The sequence below is a fragment of the Apteryx mantelli genome, chromosome 5, assembly GCF_036417845.1.
Source record: "Apteryx mantelli isolate bAptMan1 chromosome 5, bAptMan1.hap1, whole genome shotgun sequence".
NCBI classification, from domain to species: Eukaryota; Metazoa; Chordata; class Aves; order Apterygiformes; family Apterygidae; genus Apteryx; species Apteryx mantelli.
The window spans coordinates 3,572,702-3,600,547 of NC_089982.1; the positions used below are offsets into that span (position 1 = coordinate 3,572,702).

General features: G+C 41.9%; 1 protein-coding gene across 5 annotated transcripts in view; it reads right to left on the bottom strand.

Annotated features, from left to right (window-relative positions):
* Nucleotides 1-27,846, bottom strand: part of EPHA5 (EPH receptor A5) — a 203,669-nt gene that overhangs the window by 166,527 nt on the left and 9,296 nt on the right. For all 5 annotated transcript variants that reach the window (XM_067297308.1, XM_067297306.1, XM_067297305.1 and 2 more), the window contains exon 2: nucleotides 20,573-20,637. In XM_067297308.1, the coding sequence (XP_067153409.1) occupies nucleotides 20,573-20,611 (39 nt within the window). In that variant the 5' untranslated portion in view covers nucleotides 20,612-20,637. The remainder of the gene's footprint in view (nucleotides 1-20,572; nucleotides 20,638-27,846) is intronic.

Consider the following 27,846-nt stretch of genomic DNA (forward strand, 5'->3'; position numbering starts at 1 on the left):
TAAATCACATGAAGTAAGTGAGAGCTTCCTCACTAATTTCAGTAGATTTTCAGCCAGGAGTTAAGGATTTTTTTTTTCATAAACTCAGAACTTAAGAGGAAGAAAAAACATAAATTGCAAAAAGGAGGAAAGATAGGAACTGAAAGTCCAAACATCTTTCCTAAGACATACCGCATTTGACTCGAAAACTATTTTCACATCCAACGCTCAGCACCATAACAGCCTCTCAAAGGTTAAGCAAAATACCAGATGGAACATACGATTAAAAATAAAAGGAATGGCAAAAACTCAGCTCGGTTTCTGCCCCGGGCTCAGATGAGAGGACCGACGCCAGATGTGAAGGCCTGGCATGAGGTCCTGCTGCGCCTCAGGGAAGGCCAACCTGCAGCTCCGAGGAAAGCACCGGCTGCTGCGGGCTCACCAGGACTTCGCTCCTCCCTTAGCTCGACTCGGTGCGATTTCCATCACTGCTGATAACTGCAGTAACCAGCGAAGCCTCAAAAATTCCCTGCTACCCTGTACGCGATACGTTTCAAAGGAAAAAATTTGCCTAGCAGAGAGCAGACTTAAATAAATAGACAATCCCTCCCTCTGCAACATGAGGAGTCAATTCTTCACTACAGCAACTCTAAGGGAACAGCCAGGTATGTGCTTTGCAAAGGCTATTTCCAACATGCGGGTAGCAGAGTTGTTAATCCATGTTAAAGGCTATTCATCACTGCATCAAGATTTATCAGGGCTCAATTTCACTAGATGCCAAGGTTTTTGTACTACACGCATCATAACGTAGGGCAGGCCAGGAATTAATAAAGATGGGGGAATGATTAATGTTGCATTGCCATTATAAACCAGAACCACCCCATAAACAAGTTGAGCGAATGTTAAGCACCACCTTTCTCCGTCCCAACTCCATTACTACCAATCTCAGATACTCAGAACACAATACACCAGTATAAGATTAGTTTAAAAAAAAAAAAAGAAAAAAGAAAAAAGAAAAAAGAAAGAAAACCGCAACTTTAAAAAATGAGAACTTAAGTATCTGGGTAGATATTTTTGTTTCTTCTGGTATTTTATGTTTCATCTTGGTTTTAGATCTCAAATTCTATCTGGGTCAAGCTTTCAAGGTTTTGTGCACAATTGGGACCACTAGAAATCCCCCTCCCTCCCAAATGACTACAAATCGAAATTCTCACACAACTCAATTGCTTGAAGAGCTAAGGAAGAACACCAGATGGGAAAGGCTCATGCTAAACCTCCGAGACCTGGCACCACTGCTCGCCTCCGGAAGCGCTAAATGTGAAGATGTAACAGAAGTTGACTTAAAGTTATTTGAAGAACTTTAAGATCATCGGCTCCTACTGTTCAAACAATTGAATTTGCCATTTGAATGATTCCTCCCTCCATATACGTACTCCTTTATAGCTGTAATATAGATGTAAAGCTTGCTGCCCCATCTCTTTCCTCCATTTGTGTAGTAGGTACGGCAGTAGACTTCTTAGTAAAACTTCTTCGGTGCAATATAATGCAGAAGTTTTGATAAGTCCGGGATTGCTCTAGACTACTGACAAGATGAGAAACAATGCAGATGCCTGTGAAGTCGAGACATCATCTTGAAACACCAGCAGTAATTTGCTAAAGCAAGTCCTACCCAAGCAAGCTTGTAAGAAAGAAGAGCAATTAAAGCCTTAAAAATTACTTGCAAAACACGCTCACAATGAAATATAGCATCCATTTGGAGAAGTGCACAATTAAAGTACACTCAGTTGTTAAAAATGAAGTAACATCAGGAAAAAGTCACCTAGACTTTTTAGTGCTACACTCCAAGATGTAACGGGAAAAGAAAACGGTACAGAAGTTTTGCTCCGACTTTGATCATTTGCATGATCAATGAAAGATGTCAGGACCGAAATCCAAATGGAAGGAGAACCCAGCTGGAGGTTAAAGCAGTCAAAATAAAGAAGGAGCATCAGACCCTCTCCAGCATGCCTAATCAGAGGCTGCTCTGACCTGTTCCCAGAACAAAGCAACCCTTTTGCTCGCAACCGCAGCTTCTTGCCCTCCCCCTCCCTTTTTTTAAGGTTTGAAATTCTATGAGTTAAGCATACAGTACATGACACAGTTCAGCAACTGAGGCTAAGACAACGGAGATGAGCATGAAAGAGGCAACGAAAAAACACAGTACCATTAAATCATTTTTCATCGCTTAATGCAACAGTCATTGCAGAACAATTTAACAAATGCCATAACAATCAGCGTTGACACCGTACAGTTTAACACTGGAAGACCGACAGAGCCAGATTTTCAAAAGGACTCCGCATAGGATGACATACGCTTTAGGTTTACAACTAAATGCCTGGATTTCTGAAATTTTCAGGGATAGCGTTAATGTTATTCATCAACGGAAGATACTAAGAGGTTCACAGACAAATTTTCAAAAGCAGTGAGCAAGAAAGGAAGTTTTCCTTGTTCATCTGATATGTGTCCTAACATTTAAATATGTGAGAACTTATTTTAGATTTCTAACAGCCTACTGCAATTGGGATGAGACTATTTGGCCTATTTTCAAAGCATGTACCGGGGAAACTGTTAGCGGGGGAAGAGAAGGAACAACAAATATTTCTTTTGTATAAACTAAACGACATCATTAATCTTCATCATTGTCAGCAGCTACCTACAACTCCCTAAAAGTGGGAAAACGTTTTTAGGAGTTTCCAGTAAGAGAGAAAAATTACTTGACCAAAAAGCGCATTTAATGAAAAGAAAACTGGTTAAACTACTTTATCCAATGTTTCAGGCAAAGTGATAAAATTACCCATGTGCTGCTCTGGCAAAACCCAACCTCTCAGGCACGCACCAAATTTGACGGGATTATACAAAGCCCACACAATGTATCAGACCTCCAGCAAATGCACTATTTTACCCTTGCTCCCTGGTCTCTAATCGACCCAAAGCTTTTCATATAGATATTATTACATTCATGGCTTCGGCCTTGACAACTGCACCCATAAATCAATTTCAAATCTTGCATTAATCATCTTTCTGTAATCAGTGGCTATTCAGCACAAATTTACATCTCATTTCTGTTGGCCAAACAGCCACATTAGAGCTTTGAAGCCTATTCAGGCTTAAATGATTACAGTCCCCTCATAAACACTGAAGTCCTCTCAGTCCAGTCGCCGTGAGCCGCATTAATGACGCCGCGCGGCAGCAGGGGCCATCCGAAGTCAGCCTTGAGCGCTGCTACAAGCAGCGGCCCCTACATCGAACATATTTTGCCTTTCCGATATACCGAGACAGAAATGTGAAAGCTGCTGTGCCTCTGCAGACTCTCTTATGGGAATCAGCATGCACAGCAAGCGTATACACCATGCAATTTATTGCACCTCCTCCTAACAGCTCCATTTGCCACCTCTTTATTACGTGAGGTTACCAGTAAGAAAACCAAAAGCCCAATTTGCTGAAGAGCCCGCTTCCTAGGGAGGCAGCTAAATGAGGCAGGCAGACTTTCCGAAGTGCTGAGCACCTTACGACTGTCATCAAAAACAAAGAAAACTGCTGGAAGCTGAACCCTTCAGAAAAATCTGCTTTTCCCATTTGTCAGACAGCTGTAACATTGTTCACAGCACCATCAAATTGGGTCTTAGCATGCTTTTCTTTGATCGCTTCAGAATTAGGCTTTACATTTTTAATATCTAACTACAATTTTTCCTGCTTTGGGGGATGCTGTTGCTTCTTTGTGCGAGACAAAGACTATCACTTACACAGGATTATAGTAAGTAGCTAAAACATGATGAGTTTAGGGTGGATTTTGTATGTTCCTTCCTGCAATCCCTATAGTGAAGCAATCTGTCCTGATTGAACAAAGAATAATTATTTAATTAAAGATCCTCAGCAGTCCTACATTATTAAACCAGCATAAAAAGCCTCACATTGATTGTATATTCACTTTCAGTTAAGGTCTGAATCAGTAGGCTAAGATCTAAAAATGAATGAACAGAATGAGTTTATGACTGTTGTTAAGTACTTACCCACTATAGGTAATAAATTATACATGTGGATGCCTGTTATGGTTATTCCACAACATAATGCAACTTTTAGTTACTTTTCATTATATGGGATCTAATTCCCACTGCTTCAAGCTAATGTTGGTATTTAAATACAGTACTGAAATCACAGTGATATAAATATAATGGATGGAGGTGCAATCTGGCCCTTGATGTCTCTTTAAATCTGGACTTGAAGACACATGTAGGTCTGCATTTGTTTATGATGGACGTCCTATACCCTAAAAATCTCAGAAAAGATGCATTTCTGGAGAGGTTCCATATTTCATCAGCTATTTTTTCTGACCTGTAACCTAACACAACTCCATGCTCCCTTCTGGTGTCTCTGGCAACCTCTAAAGAATCAAACGAACATCAGTCTGCAGTGGCTAAGAAAGCAAATACAATCACTTGCTAAATATTGAGCCGAGATGTCTGCATTTCAAAAACAAATGCTGCTTCAGCGAACAGCTGTGATAATGCAAAGTCCAGGAAAGCTGCTTTACAAGAAGAAAACAAGACAACCTCAAATTATTTACCTAACCAATGGGTAAACCATGTGTTACCCGATGATATTACTGCAACACCTAACACAGAGAGAAGATTTCTGATACTAGGTTGCTTTTAATCTAACCAACAAAAGATCCAGAACAGAAAACTAGAGTTAAACACTTCTGTACAGAAGAAACAACTTAGTTATTTTAAGCAGTGGGGTAAGCAACAACAAGAGGAACTCGCTGCAGGAGCTGATTCTCCATCGTTAGAAACCTTTAGGGTGAACCTGGAGAAGTTTCTGAAGGAGAGCATATGCTGAGGCAGTCCAGCCCATGGCGAGCTCCATGTCCGGCCTGAGCAAGGCAGTTTAAAACTAGCTCCAACCTGTCTGTGATGCACAGAAACAGTGACAGAGTGTACACACCTTAAAGGTCTGCTTATGCTTATCTCTAGAGGTTATAATGACCGTCTGTTCCATGCCCGAGTCCCAAAGCCATGGGAGGGGAAGAACATGGAAGTGCCAAGGACAAAGTACCTCAGAGAAGAAAGAAAAGAAAGAAGGAAAAAACACCACACCAAAAACTGAGAATGAAAGTGCTGGTCTATCGTTAAGTACTTGCCTGCTGACATTAGCCACACGCCTGTATACGCCGATTTCCTATCCAAGGTTTCCTTTCGATGAACAGAGGGTTAGAAGATAGAGTGGTAGAATAGGAGGAATAGTTAAAAACACAAACTTGGGGAGACTATGCATTTCTTCAGGTGAAAAGAGATCACCATCAACCTTTCCCAACAACGTGAGATTCAGGTTAAGCTGGGAAATGATAGGAGTCATATGGAGCCAGTGCCTGTCCATCCCAGGGCCAAACCGGTGCTCGTGAGTTCAGCACCCCTGAGCACTTCGATCTGCAGTCTCGCACAGCTCCTCCAACTTTGGAGGTTTCCTTCCAGCGCTCCCTCTCTCCTGCTAGGCTAGAGCCCCTCGGAAAGCCATGAGCAGGGACTCCTTTGGACTTGCCTACAGAAGAGCCACCTGCACAGCAGTCCCATTACTGGACGTGAGCTGCTCTATGGGTTTTGTGCAACTTATAACCCTAACAGCTGAATTACAGCAATGGCATTTTACTGCTGAGCACAACAATCCTTCTCCAGCTCCTATTTCAGATAAATAAAGGTTTTAAATCATCTTTGGGAGACCCCCAGAGGAAAGGCAGTACTCAGCATAGAAACCGGAATTGATTATCCATTTCTCTTCTAGGCCTTGCTTTCATTCCACAGAATGAGCCAACTGACCACTTCAACTAAACATGAAGTTACAAATTATTTCATTATTATTTCGCAGTTAAACCATGAAATTCTTCCCCTTTCAAACTGTCTCTCTTCAGCTTCAGACTCTTGTCCCCTCTCGGTGAAACTGGATTTGCATGTGTTTCACATAAAATGTTGAAATTTTAAAGACAAAAGATGAACGGATGAACTTTAGGAAATAAATAAAAAGTACAATTCTCACCGAAAGAACTAATTAACATAGGAAACAGCCTTTCTACAGATTGCGTGGTTAATTGGACACCATTCATCTTATTTAAAATACACAACCACTGAAAGTCAGAATGCTAAAGAAATGGCACTCGGATGTTGAAAAGTTGCCCCCAATAGCGCACAATACGTAAAGCTTTCTAATATTGTGTGCTCTCATCCATAAATTATTGTGCACAAACTTAAAGCATTAAGCTGTGGAAGAAATTTCATACTAAATAAAAGAATAAACCATTCAGGAGAAGGACATGCACACACACACACACACACACACACACAAAAACCCCACCTGCTGTTGCATCTCTATAGCTTACCCCCTCCCCAAACTGCCTGCTTATATCATATATTTTAAAGCTATCACCTGTCCCTCTGCAGTATGTGGCATGTACATGTGGCATCCACGAGGAAGACGAGATAAACAGTACCATCAAATGAAGCCAGGCCAACCTCACTGTCTTACATTTCACCCATTTGATCTGCACGCTTCTCTCCATTCCCATAGTTGTTTCATTCAGCTATACTGCAGACAGAAGACTTTCCTTAGATGCTATTCGCATAGGACTAGACCCAAAGCCCACTACTGGTAAAAGGAATGAACTACCTGTGACTTACGATTTCAGCGAGTTTCAAAGCAGCCCCTGCACACCTGACTGGAAAATTCATCTGCTCCAAATAACAGTCCTGTTCTGGAGCAGACAGTCCTTGCTACAGCACATTGGTACAGGAGGACAGGCTTTTATGAGCAATAACCATGTTTGCAAGAAAGAAATGCAGACTGGATTCTTGTGTAGAGCCTCGGATTACAGAACTAGGCTGTCACTTGCTCCGAAAGCTATGCATGTTTAATTACTGCTTGACATGTAGATGGACACACCATTCCCCATTCAGAAGAGGAATTTTCATATTTTTGTGGATTGAAGCAGCCAGAGACAGGCCACCCAAGCACAAAGGCGAGAATTCAGGGAAGGAAGTCTGCCATCTCCTGTGCTCAGCAATGCAATGCTCTGAGATGCTGCAAGACGCTCTGCTTTGCAGGCACGAAGCCTTTATGAGCACTATGGCTGGTGCTGAGCAAGGACTGAACCCTACCTTTACTAGGACTTAAAGAGGAACTTTTCCCACCACAGACCTTGCACTAGGACAACCCACTTCCCCAGTCTAGAAGGGACAGGCTCTGACTAGAAGTTACAGTGCTTTTGCCCAGGGAAAACAAAGGCAGCACATCACGGGCCCTTCCAGAGGAAGGATGTTAAGTGCTTGCTAACACAGATGGAACAGGAGTCCACAGTACAGGTCCACTTCACTAAATGGGTGATTTGGGATTTTCAACCCAGAAATCTTCCCTAGTCCTGACTAGTTCCTTCCATCACCCCTCCCATGCTGAATGATAATATTTCCTTCCTCCTCCTGCAGTGACACCCAGTGTTACTAATGCTATTTACTTCCTCCTGACTAAGCAACGACTGGATCCCTTTTTATTTGTACAGTGTATTCCCCACAAATACAGGTGACTGTCTGCCACAGTCCAACCAACTTTTAGCAGCTTACCGAGTCATCTCAGATAGTCAGCAGCCACCGGCAGGTGACACACTGATGTAGTAGCACGTCCGTGTCCCTTGGACTCCCCTTCCCAAATAACCAAGTGTCCACGTCAAGTGACAGCAGGCTTCGGCACAGCCCTAGCACACGGCTCCAGGTCATACACACATGGAGCATCACATCTGAACTCCTCTCGGCCCCAGTGTCCAGCCAAGGAGCTACTAAAACGCCCTCTCATTTCTGCATGGCTTCTAATGCAAGGATGATTTCCTTCTCCCCTTGGTCTCTTTGCCTCACAGAGCCAACTGAAAATGATATTGAAAGGTGATACAGCGGAGAATGGAGAGGATGCAACACTTGACTGAAGCCACTGCCAGAAAGCCACTTTCATTTTAAATGCTGACACCTCAACAAGGATGCTGACAAATTGGGAAGAGTTCAGAAAGGAGAGTCCAGAGCTACTCGAGCTCAAACTCTGCTTTACAGCAGAAACAACTATAAAAACTACCTAAAGAGAAGGCTCAGGTATGGCTATAGCCTGCAATAGTGTCAAGGGCACGTGTGTAGGAAGGAGAATTAAAGGGATGACTGCTAGATAATATGTAATGTTAGCAAGAAAAGGCATAGCAAGATCCATCAGCCTTGAACTGAAGTTTGACAAATTCGCTCTAGAAAGAAAATTTATCTTCGAACAAAGAGAGCTAACTGCTGGCACAAGTTACAGAGGGATATGGCAGACTCCTTGTAACAGAAAGACTTTAAATCAAGGAAGAAACCCTTCTCTGAAGGACGCACTATAGGTCAAACCAAAGTTACAACCTGCTGTAGGGACCACTGCACAAGTTTGTACAGAGTAAATACTACAAAAGATCCAACTACATAATCTTAACGGTCTCACCGACCTTAAATCCGATGAAGCTACAACACCATTACCTTCAGCTCGCTCATTCACTAATTTGCTCTTATTTTTAAATAATGAGAAATAGCAAATACTATAGTTTTGTGCTTTTTTAATTGGCTGTTTTACTCCACAAGCAAGGAAACTATAACCCGGGAAGAAACAGCACGTCTAGAATGGCAGTGATTTGCAATTAACATATTTGAATAGCGAAGAGTTGCCCAACTTTCTTGCCTATTTTCGTTTTGATTACTTATATATTAAGACTGTAATATGAGAGAAAACTAGTTCAGTTCTCCAAGATTTAAAACTGTGTGCAGAGGAGAGAAGAAAGAAAATTTGTCAGCAGTAGTTTCAGTCATACCATTGTCTGTGAAAACTTTTTATTTCACTATTTTCTCTGTTTGCGGCTTTATTTTAGAACACACAAACCAAAGACTAAAAAGAGACTATTAAAAAAAAAAAAAAAAGAGCATGGTAGTCTGGTTTTAAAGGTAGCGTCCAGGACTTTGCTAATTTAATCTCACTCACAGTTGTTCAAGAAAAGACTGGAGATCAGCAGTACAAGCACCCAATTTGAGCCTCAGTTGCTGACTTTAACCTCAATCAGTGGGGACAATACTACATCTTCTTGCAGCAGGAAGAGATGCACGGGGAATTCATCTGGGAAAAAGCCCCTCTCATATATGAAAAGCTTAACACAAAGAGATTCCAGCCTCTGCCGAGGACCCCATGCAACGTCTGGAGAGAGGCACAGGGACTTCTGTGTATCGACCATCCGCTGGGTCAGTCTCAGCCAAGAGCGATGCGCTGGGGAAGATTCCATTAGCACTGGAAGAGCTAACCCCATAAGCAGGGCAGCTCAGGAGCAAAGCTATGCTCATGCAGCTAGTTAAAGCCTGAAAGAGGCAGTGAAGAGAGGAGTCAAAAAGGTTTACTGGAGGGAGGGGGAATGGCATGGGACAAAATAGCTTTGGAAACACCGAGCAAGACCTATTTAGGATTCCCTGCTTTCTCTCCAACCCCTACACCGCAAAAGCCTTTTGCAAACATCATAACCGAATCCCCTAGGGACTGAAGACATTTGCCAGTTCAATACACTTCTATGGCTCTGAGAAACAGGCTCTGCTAGACTTTGCTACTGCAACTCAGAAGGACACAATGGCTCCCATCTATCTGTACAGCCTGTCCACAGCAGGACCAGCCCTCTAAGTTAAGCATGCCAGACCGTGAATAAACAACGTTTTAAAACCGAACGTACAGGGCTCAGGAAGCTAGGGGCAGAGCTTTACAGCCTGTGTAATGGGCATAGATATTAAATTATCATTAAAATTAATAAGTAGGACAACATCCAAATCCCCTGATGGGTTTTGATTATCTCAATCTGGGTATTTATCAGCATCACTCCAACATACTGAGTCATCAAGCTCTGGCTGACTGGCACGAGTAGCTCCTTACCCCACCTCGGTTTCTTTTGCACTGGAAGCAGGAAGTGTAATGATGTCCAATGATTAAAAAAAAACCCAAAAAACACAAGTAACTCGCAAGAAAGGAGATGAATATCTAAAACCACGCAGAAAGGTTTGATTTGGTCCGAATTCAGTTTCTGAATCAAGTATTTGTTCCACTCGCATTTAGCGGATGTACTCTGCCTAGCAGCACACACGCTCCAGCCACTGCTTTCCCACAGAGGCACTGAACTGCTCAGACTCACCTACCCTACCACCTAATAGCAAGTATCAATGACCGCAAAACATTTCTATTCTGATCATCTGACAATATATCTATTGTGATGGACATAACTGATAAAACCTTCCTAAAACTTCCTTCATCATTTTTGCTGATTTTCCCAATACCAGAACTGAAATCACTAGGGCTTTGCTCAACTACTGTACTAATCAAAATCCATATTTTTAAGGATCTAAAATAAACTCCAGAATTAGCACAGACACAAAAAAACCCAGATGTGCTGCCATTAAAGTTAATTACAGAGGAACATTCAGTTATTCAATCTGGCATCAAAATAAAGCAAACAGTAAACCAGAAGGAGCTTGTGTAATGAAGTGACTTTATCTCACAGGATTATACTTGCGGTTATGACTTTAATTGTGTAGTCCAGAAGGATTTGTGACATAAACTCAATAATCTTGCATTATTGAAATGATTTGTAATCACGACGCTGTCTACGATTCACTGGCTTACTATACATTTGCATTGCAATCAACTAGAACAGCCAGTGCATGCCCTAAAATTCATAACAGCACTTAAAATTATGTCTTGCAAGGAGCTCCAACAGCTGCCCAAGTCATAAACAGTTTGGAGGTCTGAAACCAGACCAGCGTTTTCAAGTGTGCATCTTCCCAATTCTTGAGGAAAATCAAACAAAACAAAATTGAACCTCCGTGAGGTTTGTGAACAGATGACCAAGCACTGACAAGATTGACTGTGCAAAGACACCCCAAAAGAAGAGAGAATTGAGGTCGTGATGAAAAAGACTGCCAGTACAGGAAGAAGTGCTAGTTCTTCTAAATAGCTGGAAGATTAAATACATATCAAGTCATTCTCCTCTTTTTCAGAAAGGCAAAAATCCCAGGTATTTTTCCCACCCTGCTTTGCATCTGCTGGGTACAGTTGGGACTTCAGGATTTCACTATCTCCGCAGGACTACTCCCTAGAAGCAGCACATCTGCACCAGGTATTGCTGAAAATCAAACACCAAAACCAATGAATTTTTTTAATCACTTTAAATAAATAGATATTTAAATTACAACATCAAATACTTTTAGCACCTCTCCCACCTTGGTTTCATTCTGAGACACCATTAGGACTCACTCATAGGTTCTTGATCTAGCTTGTACCAAAACTCAAGGCAAGGCAGTATCTAAACTGAATGAGGAGACCATAAGGCCAGCAGCTCACCCTATACAACAGGAACGGAAGTGCAAACATTAACTCTTAGATCAGTGTACACCAACGTCTCAAATCGCATCAAGAAATACTCTACGCTATCTTCTCCTGCCAACTGGATCTTCTGCATAGCATTAATGGACTGTCAATATTATGTGAAGAGACACTGATGCTGCAGGAAAACTTTCAAAGACTAGGATCGGGTCACTGGCCCCAAAACATTTTTGCTGAAGTCAAAAGAGAACTTCTTCAGCAGAAGGGCTCAGACCTTTCCACTCTTCAAAGTCAAAAGTTCTCATCTTTGATACTGTAGGAGAATGTTGCAAGGAGGGTAATTATCCATAGCGAGCACATATCTTCACAAGCTTCTGGCTTATTTTATTCCAGCACAGCAACAAATCTACAGCACAATGTGTATTTGTTGTGTTTTAATATATAGGTAGTTCATACGCACCAAATTCAGTAAGATACACTCTTAGGGCAAAAACAGGCTTTAGGAAAGGTAACTTTTCTCACAATCTAAACATCTCTGCTCACAATACAGAGAACAATTTTTTACTTCTCTGACGCTTATTTTGTTAAATCAAGGACTTTATATAATCAAAGCAGTGGCTTGGCACTTGCTGGAATACTGAACACAAAAGAGAAACAAGCAAGAATTCAAAGGTCAAATGCTTATCAGAGGCTTTTGGTAAGAACCAGGCATCTAATATGACTTTGCTTCTTGGAAAGCTGTATAAGAAGGCGAATAAAGGGTTGCGCTGGGGGTGTTACAGCCTGGTCCAACAGATGCAGTTTTTAGAAAATCATCAGCAATCTCTACTCCTTACTCCCGTCCTGGGAGCTGTCCCAGAGGCGCCTGGCTCAGCAGGCAATTCCTCATCCTTCTCCTTTGGCAATACACCAACACTGAGCCCAGGTCATTCTCCACTTTTCTTGTCGAGTGGCTCACTTCCTACTGACTCCCCGGGGCTGACCCTGGCCCCGTTAGAGCTATCTGGCAACTCTTCCTTGGATTAGGCCTTACAATTAACTAAGACCATCCAGAGGCAGGTCTGAATGGGGGGGGGGGGACGACAAAACCAAAAAACCCGCACTAAGTTTCAATCACTTGCAACGCTCTACTGCATCATGGATGCTTTTTCATTTAACTACTTCAAAATGAAAATAGGGAACAGCAATTTCCCATTATACATGGGAAAATAAGTGTTCTCTACCCCAAATGCTTACAACTCCTCACTGATTGCAGCAGGGTCTTTTTGGTTGTGCGCATGTTTGTCTTTTTTTTCCTTTGAGGGATTTTTTTTAAACCCTCTGATAAGACAGGGGAAGCAGCAGTAATAGCCACAACCCGATCATGTTCTGCAATTCTTTTATACTCACTCTTCAGCCTGTGGGATATAGACAATCAATCACAGCGACATGGCAGCATACAGTGTCACAGGGGCAACGCAGAGATGACCGATAGCCAGCTGTCACTGACGTTCCCTTCAACAACGCTTCATCATTCAAGTTGGGAAGAGCCTAAAACCTAGTTAGAATAGCCACCACTTTTCTTAGCAGAAGAGTTCAGGCTAAATACAATTTGGAAGCCATACTTTGGACATTTAAAAGCAGATGAATACACACAGCTCCTGAAAGCATGTATTTATAGCCATGTGTACTTCTGGTACTGAAGGTCAGACCTATTTTGCCACTATACTTTCAGCATTAAAAAAGACAGACCCTGTGATTACTGGTTGCTTTAGCACAGATATCGTACGCTAAATAATACAGCTCAGCGTGTTCCCCCTCCCCACCCAAATGGAAAAGTTTTCTGGGAGAAAATAAGGTGCATACAAACAAAATATTTTGAGGCAAAAAGAGCTTCCAACTAAAATACTGGCATTTTCTTCTGATGGCCAAATTCCTGCCACACCCTCTGCTTTTGTACACATGCGCGTAGGTTGTTTGAGCAGTCTTAGATGTTTAACTGCTGAGCTATTTCTTGAATAGCCACATATCTGGAATTTGCAGTAATACAGCAGTCAAAGAGCTCTTCTTACTGGTTTTAGGCTAGGTGATGGCTCTTCATTTGGAAGAAAGACCTAGGCCAATGCCCACTGCAGCCAAAAAGCTCCTCTCTAAGTTTCATTTTCTGCATTCACTGTGCAATCCACAAGGCAACCACTAGCCATGAAGACAAAATAATAGCTTCCATTGTAATACCACGTTTTCAGAAATCTTGCATTCTAAAAATATTCACCATCCAGGCTAAAACTTACCAGGCATTTTCCTTTCTGAAGTTAACATTCATTTTATTTTGTGCTTTTTGAGCTGGCTTTCCTGAATGAGTAGAAAGAAAAGAAAACCAACTTTCTTCTGTTATGAAAAGACCATCAAAAAAAACAAACTCAAGACTGCAGTCTTGTATTTACAGTTACCCCCAAAATGCCATTAACCTGAACAAAAATATATACAGTCTAACAGGGCGAGAGCAAGGCCAATGTGTTCTAAGTCATAAAACCAGATCGTGCCATTAAGTGATATATACTCAAGTGAAACATATTAAGCTAATGAAGAAATAACTACACCCTAAAAATACATTCAACATAAGCTATAAAATCTTAATGCAGATATTACAGACCCTGGGCGGTGACACATGCATTCTGCAATAGCAGTACTTTTCTACAAAAATTCATATTCTTAGTAGAAGCGTTAGGTTTATACATTCTGATTGTGCAGTTACTAAACTGGATACCACTATTTCTGGAATTGGCACAGAAGTAACAAAACAATGGTTTTAGACGATAAAGCTGTTTAAAGCTCTTTTATCCCTGAACTTAATTTGTAAAACACTAGAGGAAAAAAAAAAAAAAAAGGCTTTTTAGCATGAAAGGAGATTATTGTGCGCCCAATGAGCCTGTATAGAGGAACCTAACGCTGACAACTGTATGTACAAAAAGGAGATATACTGAAGGATCAGCCTTCATTTCTTCTGTAGCGGATTTTCAAGACCAAGATAGCAATGTATAGCTCTAGCAGAGATAAAGATTCACTTTATTCTTAATCTTAGTAGTAATACTTTATTTTACAGGATCTTAGAGTACTCTAGGTACTTTAGAACTCCTTCAGCATGACCTATGCCTTGCCAGATGCTGCCACCAACTTTCTGTAGTGGGGAATTGTCTGTCTGCAGGCGATTGCTAGAGTCCCATCCCATATCTACAGAAGAAACGTGCACCCTTTCAGACATCACATCAACAGCACGCCAAGGGAGGAACAGCAAGACTGGAGTCCAGGACAACAAACGTAAGAGCACACCCAAATGTAGTGAGAGGCTTCAACTTCAGATGCTTGGTTAGGAAATAAGATATAAGATACGGTATTTATTATATGATTATGTATGATACATGAAATAAGATATATTTCATATCAATTAAATGGTGAGGCTATTCAATGAAAAGTCTTGTAGAGCATGAGGTACTCAAGTTTTAAAAAAACTATATAACATACCTAATCTGTTGGGGGCACCAGACAAGAAGTGGGTCATAAATGCAGGTCTTTGAATGAATAAAAGGACTGTTTGTGAACAAGGAAAGAACAAAAGAGAAAACACAAGGAGTTTGCACCCCAGACACGGAGTTAACACAATCTTTCTGCCTGCAGGATCTCAGATATAGGGTTGGAAAAAGCCAAAATAGATTATTTCATCTGTTCCTGCAGAGGAGATCAACTCTGCTTGCCCACAGGAGCAGAGATGACCATCTAACCTGCTCTCAGAGACCTCCTGTCAAAGAAACTTCACATCTGCTCCTAAGCTGCACTGTCTTTACCATTAGAAAGTACTTTTGTCAAGTTTAATCTGAATCATCTTGGCTGAAACGGAAGCCCTAGCCTTCTTGTCCTACCCAGTGCAAACCTGGGGAAGAGGTTATTCCTCTCCTCTCTGCATCCCTTAAAATAGTTATGGGCAAGTCCACTACTCTGTAGGTGGATGCATCTCTGAGTTCTCCAGTCATGTGATTACTCTGTTGTGGATTCTCTTCAATTACTTGCTATGTTTCCTGATACTGCTCTCCAGCAGAGGCCTTGTGAATGCTGAGTAAAGCAGAGCGCATCTTTTCAGATTTGGGTTGATACATTCAAGCTCCATGAAACAAATGCAGCCCTACAATAAATGCACCAATCTGAACAGTATTTGGCAGGCCAAATGTAGCTCTCATGGCAGTACCTCCAAACCCCCTTAATGCTAGCACCTTCAATCTTGCTCTGTGGCCTTCAGGGTTTGAAGCCTTAATTCAGCAGTGCTTTAAAAGGTAATTCAATTATCCTGCACAACAACTGCCTTATTAACTTCTGTTGTCTTTGCAGAACCAAAGTACAAGTTTTTTGTTTTGTTTTAATAATTATGCCATACCATACATGCATGAATCACACTGGTATATTGAAACAGGTGGCATAATCAAAAGAAAACACATCACCATGGGATACATGCAAAGCTCACTACACAGGAACATGAAGAGCTGAGGGGAGGGTCAAAGAGGACAGAAGTTTAGATATATACAGATACTACATTTAACCCTAAGAAATCCTAGGGGAAAACAGAAACCTCCTACATGTTTTGACTCTATTGAACTCAACACCACCCCACAAATTACTCCTGTTAAAATCCTTGACTTTGTCATATATTGGAAAATTACAAGTACCACTTTGGTCTGGATTACTCTGTTTTAAATAATAATATTTAAAAGGGGAGTATTTGTTTCTCACTGACCTGCGTGTGCACAAGTGCATGTGCGTATAAATAAAAACAGTGGCCAAACTGCAGGTTTTTCAGGAGTCATTAGTATACATTTTTAACCTACCCAGGTATTACTTTCATCTCCATTATGCTCCCTGCTGCAGGACGAGTTGTATTCTCGCAGTGTATCCCTCTCTGCTTCCTCTTCTATACTAGTCACAGCTGAACAGCAGCATTTGCAGGAAAAAACACAGGCTGCCAAAAGTACTGCCCTGAAAATGCCAATTATAATCATAGCTACATGACACAGCTCAATGATGCCAAGAATCCTCCTTCCCCTTCCATTCCCCTCTATTCCTCCCCTTTTACTTTATTTCTAGCCCTGAGGGCAAACACTGCCTCCAGTCCAGAGCCAGGATTCCAGCATAAAATCTCAATCTGAACCAAGATTGACAGAGAGCAACGTGAATCTGTTTACAAACCATGCCGACTAATCTAAACCCCTGTTATTTTTAACTTCAAAGAGGCACCCTCGGGTATCTGGCCTCAAAAAAATGAACCAGAAATACTGCTCATCAAAAATCAGAGTCACCAATGCCCTACATAAATGACAAGCAACTAGCAGAATGAATCTGGCTCAGTTTACCCTGATTTTCAGTATTTGCCTTATCTACTGTCAAAAGCAGAGGCAATTGTTTTTCCGCTTGCAGTTCAAGTGCAGCAAGCCAGCCAGCTCTCTCTCATCCTCTGCAATGAATGAAGAATTATGAGTGATCCCAGCATCCTCTAACATCTCCACAGGACTAGGTTCCTTAGCGCATGTTTATTTTCCTGTCTGAGCCTAGAAAAAAAAACGGAACATGGAGCTGTGCAATGAGCCACAGCACACAGCCAATACCCAAAGGACCACAGAGGCCTTCCTGTTCCGTGCTACAGGAAGTTCAAGGAAATCAATGGGAGGTGGAGGAGATGGGAGAGGACCAGTTATACAAAAGTAAAGCAGGTATGTGGTACTCTGATTTGGAAGGAAAAAAAGAGTACTTCAAAGTTGTTAAGGAAGAACTTAAAAACAAACCCCAGAAGGAAGAAGGTGTGAGAAAAGTAAATCAATGCTATCATAACCACTGAAACAAAAATCAGACATAATTGCTGAAGAAATCAAGCCAGCTAAACCAAAGCATTTATTTTAAAAGGCAGATTTTGCAATTAGCTGGGTATTGTTAGAAGTGGTCCTGTTTTTACATTGCCAGACTGAACAAGATTGAACAGCACAGGTTTACAGGGGGCTCTTTGCGGCTTCTACCCCTGCTACGACTTTGCAGGGAGCCCAAACGTGCTGCACGTAGCCTCCTGCCAGAGCAAAGGAGGAAAGGGGCAACACAGCTTTCAAACACTGTCTGATCGGACCCAACTATTTCTCTGACAGCATTTCCCATTGCTCCTACTTCTGGGAGTTTCCGTATGATAAAAGGGCAGGTTTAGCAAAAGCAGTTTCTGTAGGTCAGACTTAGTCAGTGTCACAGCCATATATAATGTTATGTAAACCTCTAATGTGCCCAGTTCTTGTAAACGTAGGCAGCACCGCAGGAAATCAATCCAGAGCTAAGAGACTTGCAGACTTTGCAGGCACGCTTCACAAGCACAGGTTTTAATAAAGAAAACCTGACTGGTTTCGTTGATGTGCTCGGAAGGCTTCTACCTCCCGCTATGGACCAGATCTTTCTCTGAAACAACCTCAGGAAATTCCAATAACCTCCCTAAACATAACGTAAACTTACAGCTACTGCAGAGCAAGGTCAATATTGTCTCTTTGGCATGTAGTAACAGGATGAATTCCCAACTCATGAGCTGCAAAAGAGAAAGCATTTCTATCCTGACCACGATCCACCAGCAGGGAGACGGCCCCCTTTGAGCTCCGCTGCTGCACAGACTTTAGGAGGATTTTGCCCACGTCCTAACACGGATGTAACTGCAGGTTTAAGAGCCATGCACGACTGCTGCAAGCTGAAGTCTGCACAGCCGGGAGGACCTCCTGGGGTAGGGAGGAAGCCATGCTACCAGGATTCATTAACCCTTCAGAGAGCAAAGCAGCAAAAGAAGAATATGTCTGCTTGCGCACGACATCCTGTTCTCCACTCCAGGAGGCCTCAGTTCAACCCCTGCTTGGCCACAGCACATTTCAGACAAATCACTTCATTCCCACTGACCCCTCAACACTTCACCTCAAGAAAGAAGGGGGGGGGGGTCATACTTTTCAGGAGTATGGGAGAAATGAAACCCAGCCAGAATGCGAGAATACTGGACACCGCCAAAAGCCGTATCACGCAAGTACCTAGGCTAGACAAAGCTCTGCATAGGCAACCCTAACCTGAAGCGTTCCTCTCCCTTCCCCTAAAACTCCTTATTCACAGGATTAGCTGGTGCACACTGTCTTGCAGCAGACCAAAGTCTGATCTTGTGGGGATTTAAGGCACTGAAGTACTTTATTTGGAATTATAGCTATAAAACAGGCTCTAAGCCTAACCTGTCTCCAGACCGGAGGGTCAGTCTCCTTCCCCTGTCACAGCTTTTATTTCCCAAAGTAGAGCACATTCTCCGTTGCAATCAGCAAAAATGGGATCAACAAAAGGCTAAACGAGACCAGCTGGACCTCTCTGGAGCATGGAACATCTTAAAGGTTTAAGATACATAAATTGCCACTGTATATAGCTGTAACAGAAACTCAGAGTATGACAAAGGCAGATCCTACGAAGGATCTGCCAAAAGCAAGTTCATTTGGCATGACCGGACCTCTTTTCCCTCACAACGACTTATTTTTTAGTTTTTTAAGAACAGATGCAGAAATCTATTTTCAAAGCCTTTTGGTTTGAGCCTTTGTGATACACCAGTAACTCTTCCCAGGCTTTCCCATACAACTACAAGGACTAAATGCTTGCTTTCTTTAATGACAGTCGAGCTCCTCATGCAGTCTCCTACTTCTAGAAGATGTGGTTCTAGGAATAAAAATTAAATTTCTCTGAGATTCATAATGCAAATGAATGCTTCTCCTCCTCATGAGGTAATTAGCAACACTAAAAGTTTCTGAAGGCTGCTTCAAAATGTATCTTCAGTAGGAACCATATCACAATTGGAATTGCTACCAAATAAAGTGACTAGAACCTACAGAATACTGCTAACAGGAAAAATAAAATACAATGCATCAAAGAGCTTACTTCAGCTCTTCAAATATATGGAAAAAGAATAGAATACATGGAAAGCCAGATTTGAATTCACTGTATAATATACATGCATAGGGGTGGCTGCATTTCATATAAACACTGCCACCACCATTTTTATGACAATTCAGCTGGCGTCCAAATGAACTGGCATCCAAAGCAATTCTGCAGGCAGTTTCAGCTGGTGTCCAAAACTCTGGAATGCCACAGTCCCAAAAGCTGTCTTGTTGGAGGGCACAGCTGTGTAGCGTTTCAATCTTAGGACGTTTTCTAACATCAGATAGTGTTCACTGCTCCCAGGAATTGACAGGAGTACTCAACTCAGCAGCTTGCAGGAGGCAACCTTATATGATTTTATCAATAAACTCTCTGTGACACCAGCATATCAAGTATGTCCCAGCCAAACTAAGACCACAATAGACAGGCAATCACTCGATGTTTCCTACAATCGCAAGAAAACAAAACACGCTGACCCAAATCACCCAGCTGTACACGGAGAAGCCACCGTTACAACAGTGATTGCTCACATGATGCAGTCAGGCCAAACAGACACCCTGAAGGATTTTCATGCACCTGAATTCCAGCACTCACTCCAGTATCAACTCAGGAGGCCACACTCCTTCCATTTTCCATATGGTTAGTGGAAAGAGACAGGCTCTTCGATAGCACTATTCAAGGTGCTTAAAACTCAGCTCCCGTTCTAGGAACTCTGTGTTATCAGCTTCCAGAAGTTTATCATGTACCTAGAAGTATTTCTAAACAGCACTGCTCATTTAAAGTGAACAGTAATGTTCTACACCTTGGGATGCAGAAGACTTCCAGAAAACTGTGATGTACATTCATCCCAAAGGCTCAGGAAAAAGAGAATCAGAATTTATCACTTAAAATTTTTAAATAACCTCACAGATTTTCTTGGTGTGGGGAGGAGTGAGGGGGCTGACTCATGGTTTTTTTTGTTTTGTTTTTTTGTTTTGGTTTGGGGTTTTTTGTGTGTGTGTGTGTGTGTGTGTGTGTGTGGCTGCCTCTACGGCATAAATAAATCAATCCCCTAGCCACACAGCTCCATTTTTCCAGTCACAGCTTGTTGTTTTATTTATTTTTTTCCTTCCATTACCAACAAATCACTCCAGGGAGGTTTTTAAACCCAGTTGTCTACATTTGGAATGGAAACGATTAGTATAATTTGTGACTGAGAAAGCAAACAACAGAGACTTACCCCATTTTTTGGGTAGGCTATCCATCCCAGATCCCCCATTACTGTGCGTGAGTCCAGTAAATTCACTAAAAAGAAAGAAGAGGAAAAACTGTTAGGGAAGTTGGATGGATTACAGATTTCAGAAAGGCTTCAAGATTTAGGTAACTACGGTAAACAGACTGTTTGTAATTAACCAAGGAGGTTAGATCTCTTTAGAGCAGGATAACGATGCAAGAACTCCTCTTAACAATGAGGTCATACTGTGAAAACACTTCTATATAGGCATTATTACTCCTTTGAGTTCTCCCACTGAAACAAGATTACATATGCACTAAACTTTTGCAGGATGCACATCCCACCATTAAGTTCTTGGGAATTGGTCTTTTTGGGGGGAATAAATAGACGCACATATATATGTACACATATATAAAGACACATTGTATAAATATATATGTATATACTCACAAACATATATACGTATGCTTACACACATACACACTCTTTACTTTTTTTTTTTTTTAAGTAGTACAGTTTTTAGCATAATCAGACCATAAGACAAAAAACAAACAGAAGTAACAGGCACAGTATCCTGGTTATCATGAACTAATTCTTAAAAAATATTTTATACACAAGTAATAGAGTATTCTTGTTATCAGGAAAACTATTCTTTTCTCTCTCTCTCTCTTGCACTTTTCCAAGTCTTTTGACAACTTCATTATTAGAAATCCAAGGGATCTTTTCTTGTTTTCCCCCCAAAACTCAGTTTGTTTGCAGTTGCGGCCAAATTAATCAACTTCTAAACTGTTAAGCCACACAATTAACTAACTATTTACATTAAACAGCAATAAACTATTCCCAAGCTTATAACATTTTTCCCTCATATTACCTAAAATACGGAGTACAAAGTGTGAAATAATTAAAGAATAAATCTACACACACTTAACTGAGCTAAGGAAAATTATAGCAGCTTTTGGTGCTGTCTCTATGGCTAAGAGCCTGCAGTGCCTTCCAGTGCCCCTTCTGTATCCAGGGTTTAAATCCTGAAATTAAAACTAGTCTCTGAATCAATGGATGTCATACAAAGTCTAAAACTAGGAGGAACTTTCTACTACTTTAAAAGCACAGGATTTCCTTCTCTTTGGATTACAAAACTTGCTTCCCACAGTATACTTGTGTACTGCAATCTCACTTTTTACACTCATATCCCTCTTGAAAAGGAACCAATTTCTCTGGGTCTTTCTCCGGGTCTCCTGATCTCCACCCGACGTATTCTTTAAAAATCCCCAAACAACTTTTCAAGACTCGATGGCCTAAAGCAGCCTTCAGTCTGTGATAAGCCAGCCCCAACAAGCCTGAAATCAGTGGAGGAGACTGGGTACTCAGTCCTTCTGAAATAAGTCCATTTATGTAGGTACCTACAGACTCGTAGATAAGTGAAGCGAACAAGATATATGTTAAAGTATAGCCGACGTGACTGTCATCATCGTCACCCTGGTACTTCTATCAGGCTAATTCACCGACTCTGTACAAATATACCAACGCGAACGCTTACTAGCAGGCATACAGACCCTGTCTTACACCGGCCCACGTCACCCTGCTGCAATGCGCTATAGCCAAAGAAAAACACTGCCAACTGCCTACCTCCGATATTGTAATTATCCTATTTACAGAGTATCTGCCGTTCGTGACACATATAAAAATTCTGATCAAGTTTCTTTAATTAGTATTCGACTTCAAGTGCCTGTTTTTCCCAAACAAGTCAAAAAGACCTAAATGTACAGGAAGTACAAGGATTTAATACCAAACCATATTGTCTACATAGAGGCAGAGAAATAAAACCAGAAGGTACATTATACCAGAACAAAAGGCATATTCCTTTAACACCTTAAGGAAATACTTAACACAGTAAGTGCAGATTAAACAATGGATCTAGTTTGAAAAACAGTTCTCGGAGTCGATTCGATCTTGACCATTGGCTTGTACTGTACTGTGAGTTGAAGATGGAAATCTGTTGTACGCAAAAATAGCCCAAAACATACGAAACAACATTCAAGTAGAAAAATTAGTTCTCAGCTCTGGAGTCACCAACACTGTAAAACTATTCTGTCTAGGTATTTGCACAACGTGTGCCAAGTATTAATCCGGCATAGCACCATAAGGCATAGAGCTGCTGCTCTGCCTCAACTAGCCTATTTTCGTGACATTTAGCAAAAACACATGGCAGCTCGGGGTCTCGGTAGCCAGATTGCTTTCTCCTGCTAAAGCACAAAGAAAATTGGGAGCTTGCAATGCTACCTAACTACAGAACAGTCAGTGGGTATAATATTCAGGACTACGCTGAAACACGTTCACAATAAGTAAATACACAATTAGGTTGCTTTCCACACCACAGCCTAAGTAAAACAAAAGTCCTGTTATCATCTGTCATTACAGATATCACCCAGTAAAGGCCAAATTTTCCCCTCTGAAGCCTTCAGGTAAAATGCTCATTAATTTCTCCTGCTCCAGCTGAAGTCTAAGGCCAACACCCAAGTGCTCCTAAACAGAACTGCATTTCTTCCTTCACAGTGTCAGAAAAAGGGTCATTTTAAAATACTCTTAAAAACAGGCCTTCTAGCACTTCCCATTTTACAACTATGTGTCATTTTAAAGAGTGGGGGGATGGAGTGAGATTGCCAACACAAGGGCAGATTTACCCAAATTCCTTGCATTACAATCACCGATTAAAGAGTGCAGAACAGTATACTCCTGTCTTAAGTTGCAACGGATGCAAAACAAGCATTGGTCTACATTGTACAACTTAATTAAAATTTGTCCTGGAGAAGCCACTAATGAATGTAATCAGATGAAATGTTTGATGCTACAAAGTTCTTTGTGACATATTAATTAAGCAAAAACAAAAAAAGAAAAAGCAAAAATTGTGCTTTTATTCAAACATCAAGTTTCAAAGAGAGTATGACACAACTAAATATTGTATTCTCTATCAACGGCAATTTTTAAATTGTTGTTACTAACTTCAATTTCAAAACAATTCTGTGCATATGAAAAGATAATACGATCCATTCAACTCTAAATCAAGTCAGTGGGAATTTTTATACCGGTGAGTCAGCCAAGAAAAGTGAATACTAAATCTTCGGTTAGAAGAGAGGCAATTCCTCCCTTATTTCAGTAGGACTGAAAATAGAACAAAATAAAGAGGAGGGGATGAGATACTGCACTGTGCCCGTCAAAAGGTGTAACCCAAAATTCACATGCCAGGCAAATAAAAGCCTCTAGTAACTTTAAACTCTCCTCGTGCCTAGGCCGCTTTGGAGACGAGACCGGAGAGGCTCCCAGCATAATTCAGACAGCTCTGAGGGGCTTATACGTCACGGCAGACTCTCTGGCTGCCCCACAGCTTCTGCCCAGAATTGCTTTCACAGTGTATCTTCTAAAATACTGCACTGTATTGATCTGCTCTGAGGAATATGTTTAGCTAGTGGTTATTCTAAATTGCCTGTACAGACTGAGACATTTTCTTTTGCTTTCAAATACCAAAAACCTGTTATAAACGCAAATGACAACTATTCCACGTGAAGTATCCACATCTTCCCACCACAACCACCACCCCAGCCAGGCATCTTCGGCAAGTTTGTGTGTCCTTTATCAGTGCCAGATCCTGCCTCCACCCCATCCAAGCCCTGATGTCTCCCCTTTGAAGGGGGGCGGCTCCCCCACCCCTCAGCCGAAGGAGCTCCCGGCACATGCTGCCTGGGCTACGGGGGCTTGCAGGACACCTTCTCGGACAGCCTTCGTGTCCCGGGCCCAAGAGCCACGCACACACACAGGCTCACTAAGCAAAGCCACGTTGTTCAAGGCCCGGGCTCAGCAGCATTGCTCTCCCAGCCAGGGACGTTATTTTTGCCGAAATGGCTTTCGCCATAAAAAACGCAGATTGGCCAGGCTGTGGAAGAATCAACGGGCAAACAGCAGGTATAAGCACATGCCTGCAACATGGAGGAAAGAGTTTTAGCAGAGACTTTATGGAAGGGCTGGCACCACCCCAAACGGATGCTCTAACCACTAATTGTGTGGCTGCTTGGGCAAAAACTAAGCTTTTTTGCTCCTGAATAAAAACAACAACAACAAAAAAACCTCTCTGTTTCAGCCCACAACAAGGCGGAAAAAGAGACTACAGATCATTTCAGGAGAGGCAGAACCAGGTCCTCCCCAACAAGCCTGAGGACCAGCGTGCGTTTGGCTGTGGCTGTCCAACAGCCGACTAAACCAAGAATTTAGGGCACAGAAGGAGGTAATTCAGGAAAACCTCCAAGTATGTGCTTAGGGCTTCCACAGTGCAGAAAGTCCAGTGCCAGGCTCAGCCCCTGTATAGCTGGGTATCCCTGCACCAGTCCCAATGCTTTACATGCTCCATCGGCATAACCCAGAGCTGTCTATATTCAGCAGCCCTGGGGAAGCAGGAAAGCTTTCCCTGCTAAGCAACCTCTCCAGAAATCACGAGCAACTCTGCTTGGCCTGTAACCTTAAAGCTTTCAAATAACAGAACAGATTTATGCCAACTTCCTTCTTCCTCAGCACCAGCCAGGCATGCCTCAACAAATCAGCGAAAAACCGCACAGCACATAAGCACACACTTAGCACATGTATTTTTGCCAGTGAACTTGGAAGAGGAACATGCATACATTCACAAATGTTTTCTGCTCATATCCACCATCGGTGTCACCCATCCCACAAGCCCTAATTATTTCTAATGCTCAGTCAAGAGGAACACAAAACCACACAGATCTATATCATCATTAACTTCCATGCCTTCAGGGTAGGATAAGTGATGATTAAGTCTAAAGTCACTCCACAGCCTTTTTTTTTTTTTTTTTTTAAATGTAGAATAATAGCTCGAGGAGTTTGCATATTCTTGTTCTCAGACAGGCTCGTTACTAAAGGCGAGTAATCAAGTTAGAATAAAACCAGAACTGATCTAAACCTTTGCCCTGAACTCTAGCAGTATTTTTTCACTCATGAATCTCCGACAAGGATGCTGCATCTGGCCTTCTACTCAAACGTCCCTGTCACATTCATACAACTGGCATTCAGCAGCCTCATCATGACTGTGCAGGGATCAGGGCTGGAAGGAAGCGCAAGCACAGCAAATGCCCAGTGAGGCTGCTGCCAGCATTCAATATTGACCTAAACCAGCCTACTTGCCCAGGCAGCAGAGCACCCTGTCCACCACCGAGCATAGCGTCACGTGGTTGCATTAGCTCGCGCAGGTGAAAGCAGGACTGGTCTGTGAGGATAGTGGACATCTCGGGTAGAAGCCACTGCTTCATGGGCTTTTGATCACACTACTAAACTGAAATGGCTCCAGACTGGAGCAGAATCCACTGGCAGCAGCTTCAATTTCTCTGCTCCAGTTTCAAAAGGAAAGAAGTCCCCGGAACTAACAAAAAACCCCCATCCCATCAAGAGCATGAAACACTGAGCGTTTATCATGATGCCAGCTACACAACATCCTGACACTTCAGCATCCAAGCACCCTCCAGAAAAACATCCATGATTCACATGGGGGCAAAGTCTCTGTCAGCACATGACAAACTCTACTCTTCTGGGTGGCCATGGTCTTTGAGCCAAGCCCCAAAAATTCTTCATGCACTGGAGCAGTCCTGCTCTTAGCAGCACCATTTCCAAGTAGAGGTTTCCAAGATTATAATGTGACACAACTTACAGAAGCTACTCATGAGAAATTGCTCCAGGAGAACAGGCAAAATGGTCAGGATATCAAGAGCCGACGGAGTTTGTGCCATGAAGCCGCAAAGCTTTATGAATCATTTTTTTATTTCACTGAAATAAAACTGAGAAGCAGGAGGAAAAGAATAACCTCTTTGATCAAGTCAACACACCATAGAACTACAGCTTCCGTCACAAAATGAAAAGAGGTTAAAGAAAACTTCACTTAAAGCCAACTTAAATGTTTGAAAACAATTTTACAAATAAGTAGCACATTTTGGAATAAAATATTCAGACTAAAATTTCTTTTTTTTTTTTTTTTTATAGAACTGAAGCAAAACTCTGCTTTGAAACAAACACTTGTTATGAATTCAACAGGAATCTGAACATTGTTTTTGTTAACCTGAACTCCTGTATGAAAAAAGGTGAAAATCAAGTAAGTACTCCTACAACCTCAAGGCTCCTCCTGCAGCTCTCGGCCTCCTTGGCGCAGCACTCTGCAGCATGCAGCTGTCCATGGACAAGACAGAGCTAAATCAAGGTAGTCACAGCTCTGACCCAACACTCATAGTTTGTAGGAGCAACGACATTTAAAATACTCATAAGAAACCTCACTGAAGTTGACGGGAGTATTCACACACTGGAAACTTAGCACGAGGTGAAGTGATCTGCTGGATGGGGGTCAGGGCACGTGATAACACACGACAGCAGTGCTTTGCACTGAACCATCACAGGGAGGCTTTTTGAACAGCATTATTGGCTTTCTGCCAGGCCTTGAGCCTCCAAGCCACTGAGGGTTTGAGCCTTCAGCTGGATTTGTATGGATGTGGTAAGGACTCAGATCCTTTCTTGAAACGCTGGGAGGGAAATGCATTTCCTTCAACTGGACAGGGACTGATGCTACACTGAGCGTGTGAGGCTGTAAGGACTACTCCTTCAGCACGTGCCTCTTCTCCTCTCCACCTCCCTTGGCCTAAGGCAAGGGTTACAGCTGCAAAACCCACCATCACTAACAGTGCTTGTTTCTCGTTATGCAGTATACCCCCTCATCCTTCCTCCTACCTTCTCAGAGTTCAGAGCTACCAAGAGGCACTGACTGGAGAGGTCTCTTCATCATCATGAGTCAAAGTTTTCCCTCTTCATAAATCTTTACTGGTTATATTGCACTACTGTTGCCATTCATTTTCCAACTGTTTCCCCTGTTGTGCCAAGTATTTCTTCAAGAAATATAAATCCAAGGCGCTCCAGCAAATGACAGTCAAAAATAATCCAAGAAAGCAAAAACAAACGAAAAAATAAACTCCTGGAAAGAATCAAAGTCATTGGGGAGCAGATGCTTTGTATTAATTAGTTGCACTGAGCTAGGACAAAAAAACAAGCAGGCAAGAACTTGGGAAACATTTCCATCCATGGAAATCAACTACAGCAGAATGCACGCTGTAGAAGTACCTATTATTTATAGCCCACTGGAGGAAGAAAATATACACTAGTTAATGAACTCACAAATTAATATTAACTACAGATTTATGTCTTATTATGTTGGCTTCATTCTGCTCTAAGTTTTCTCATGA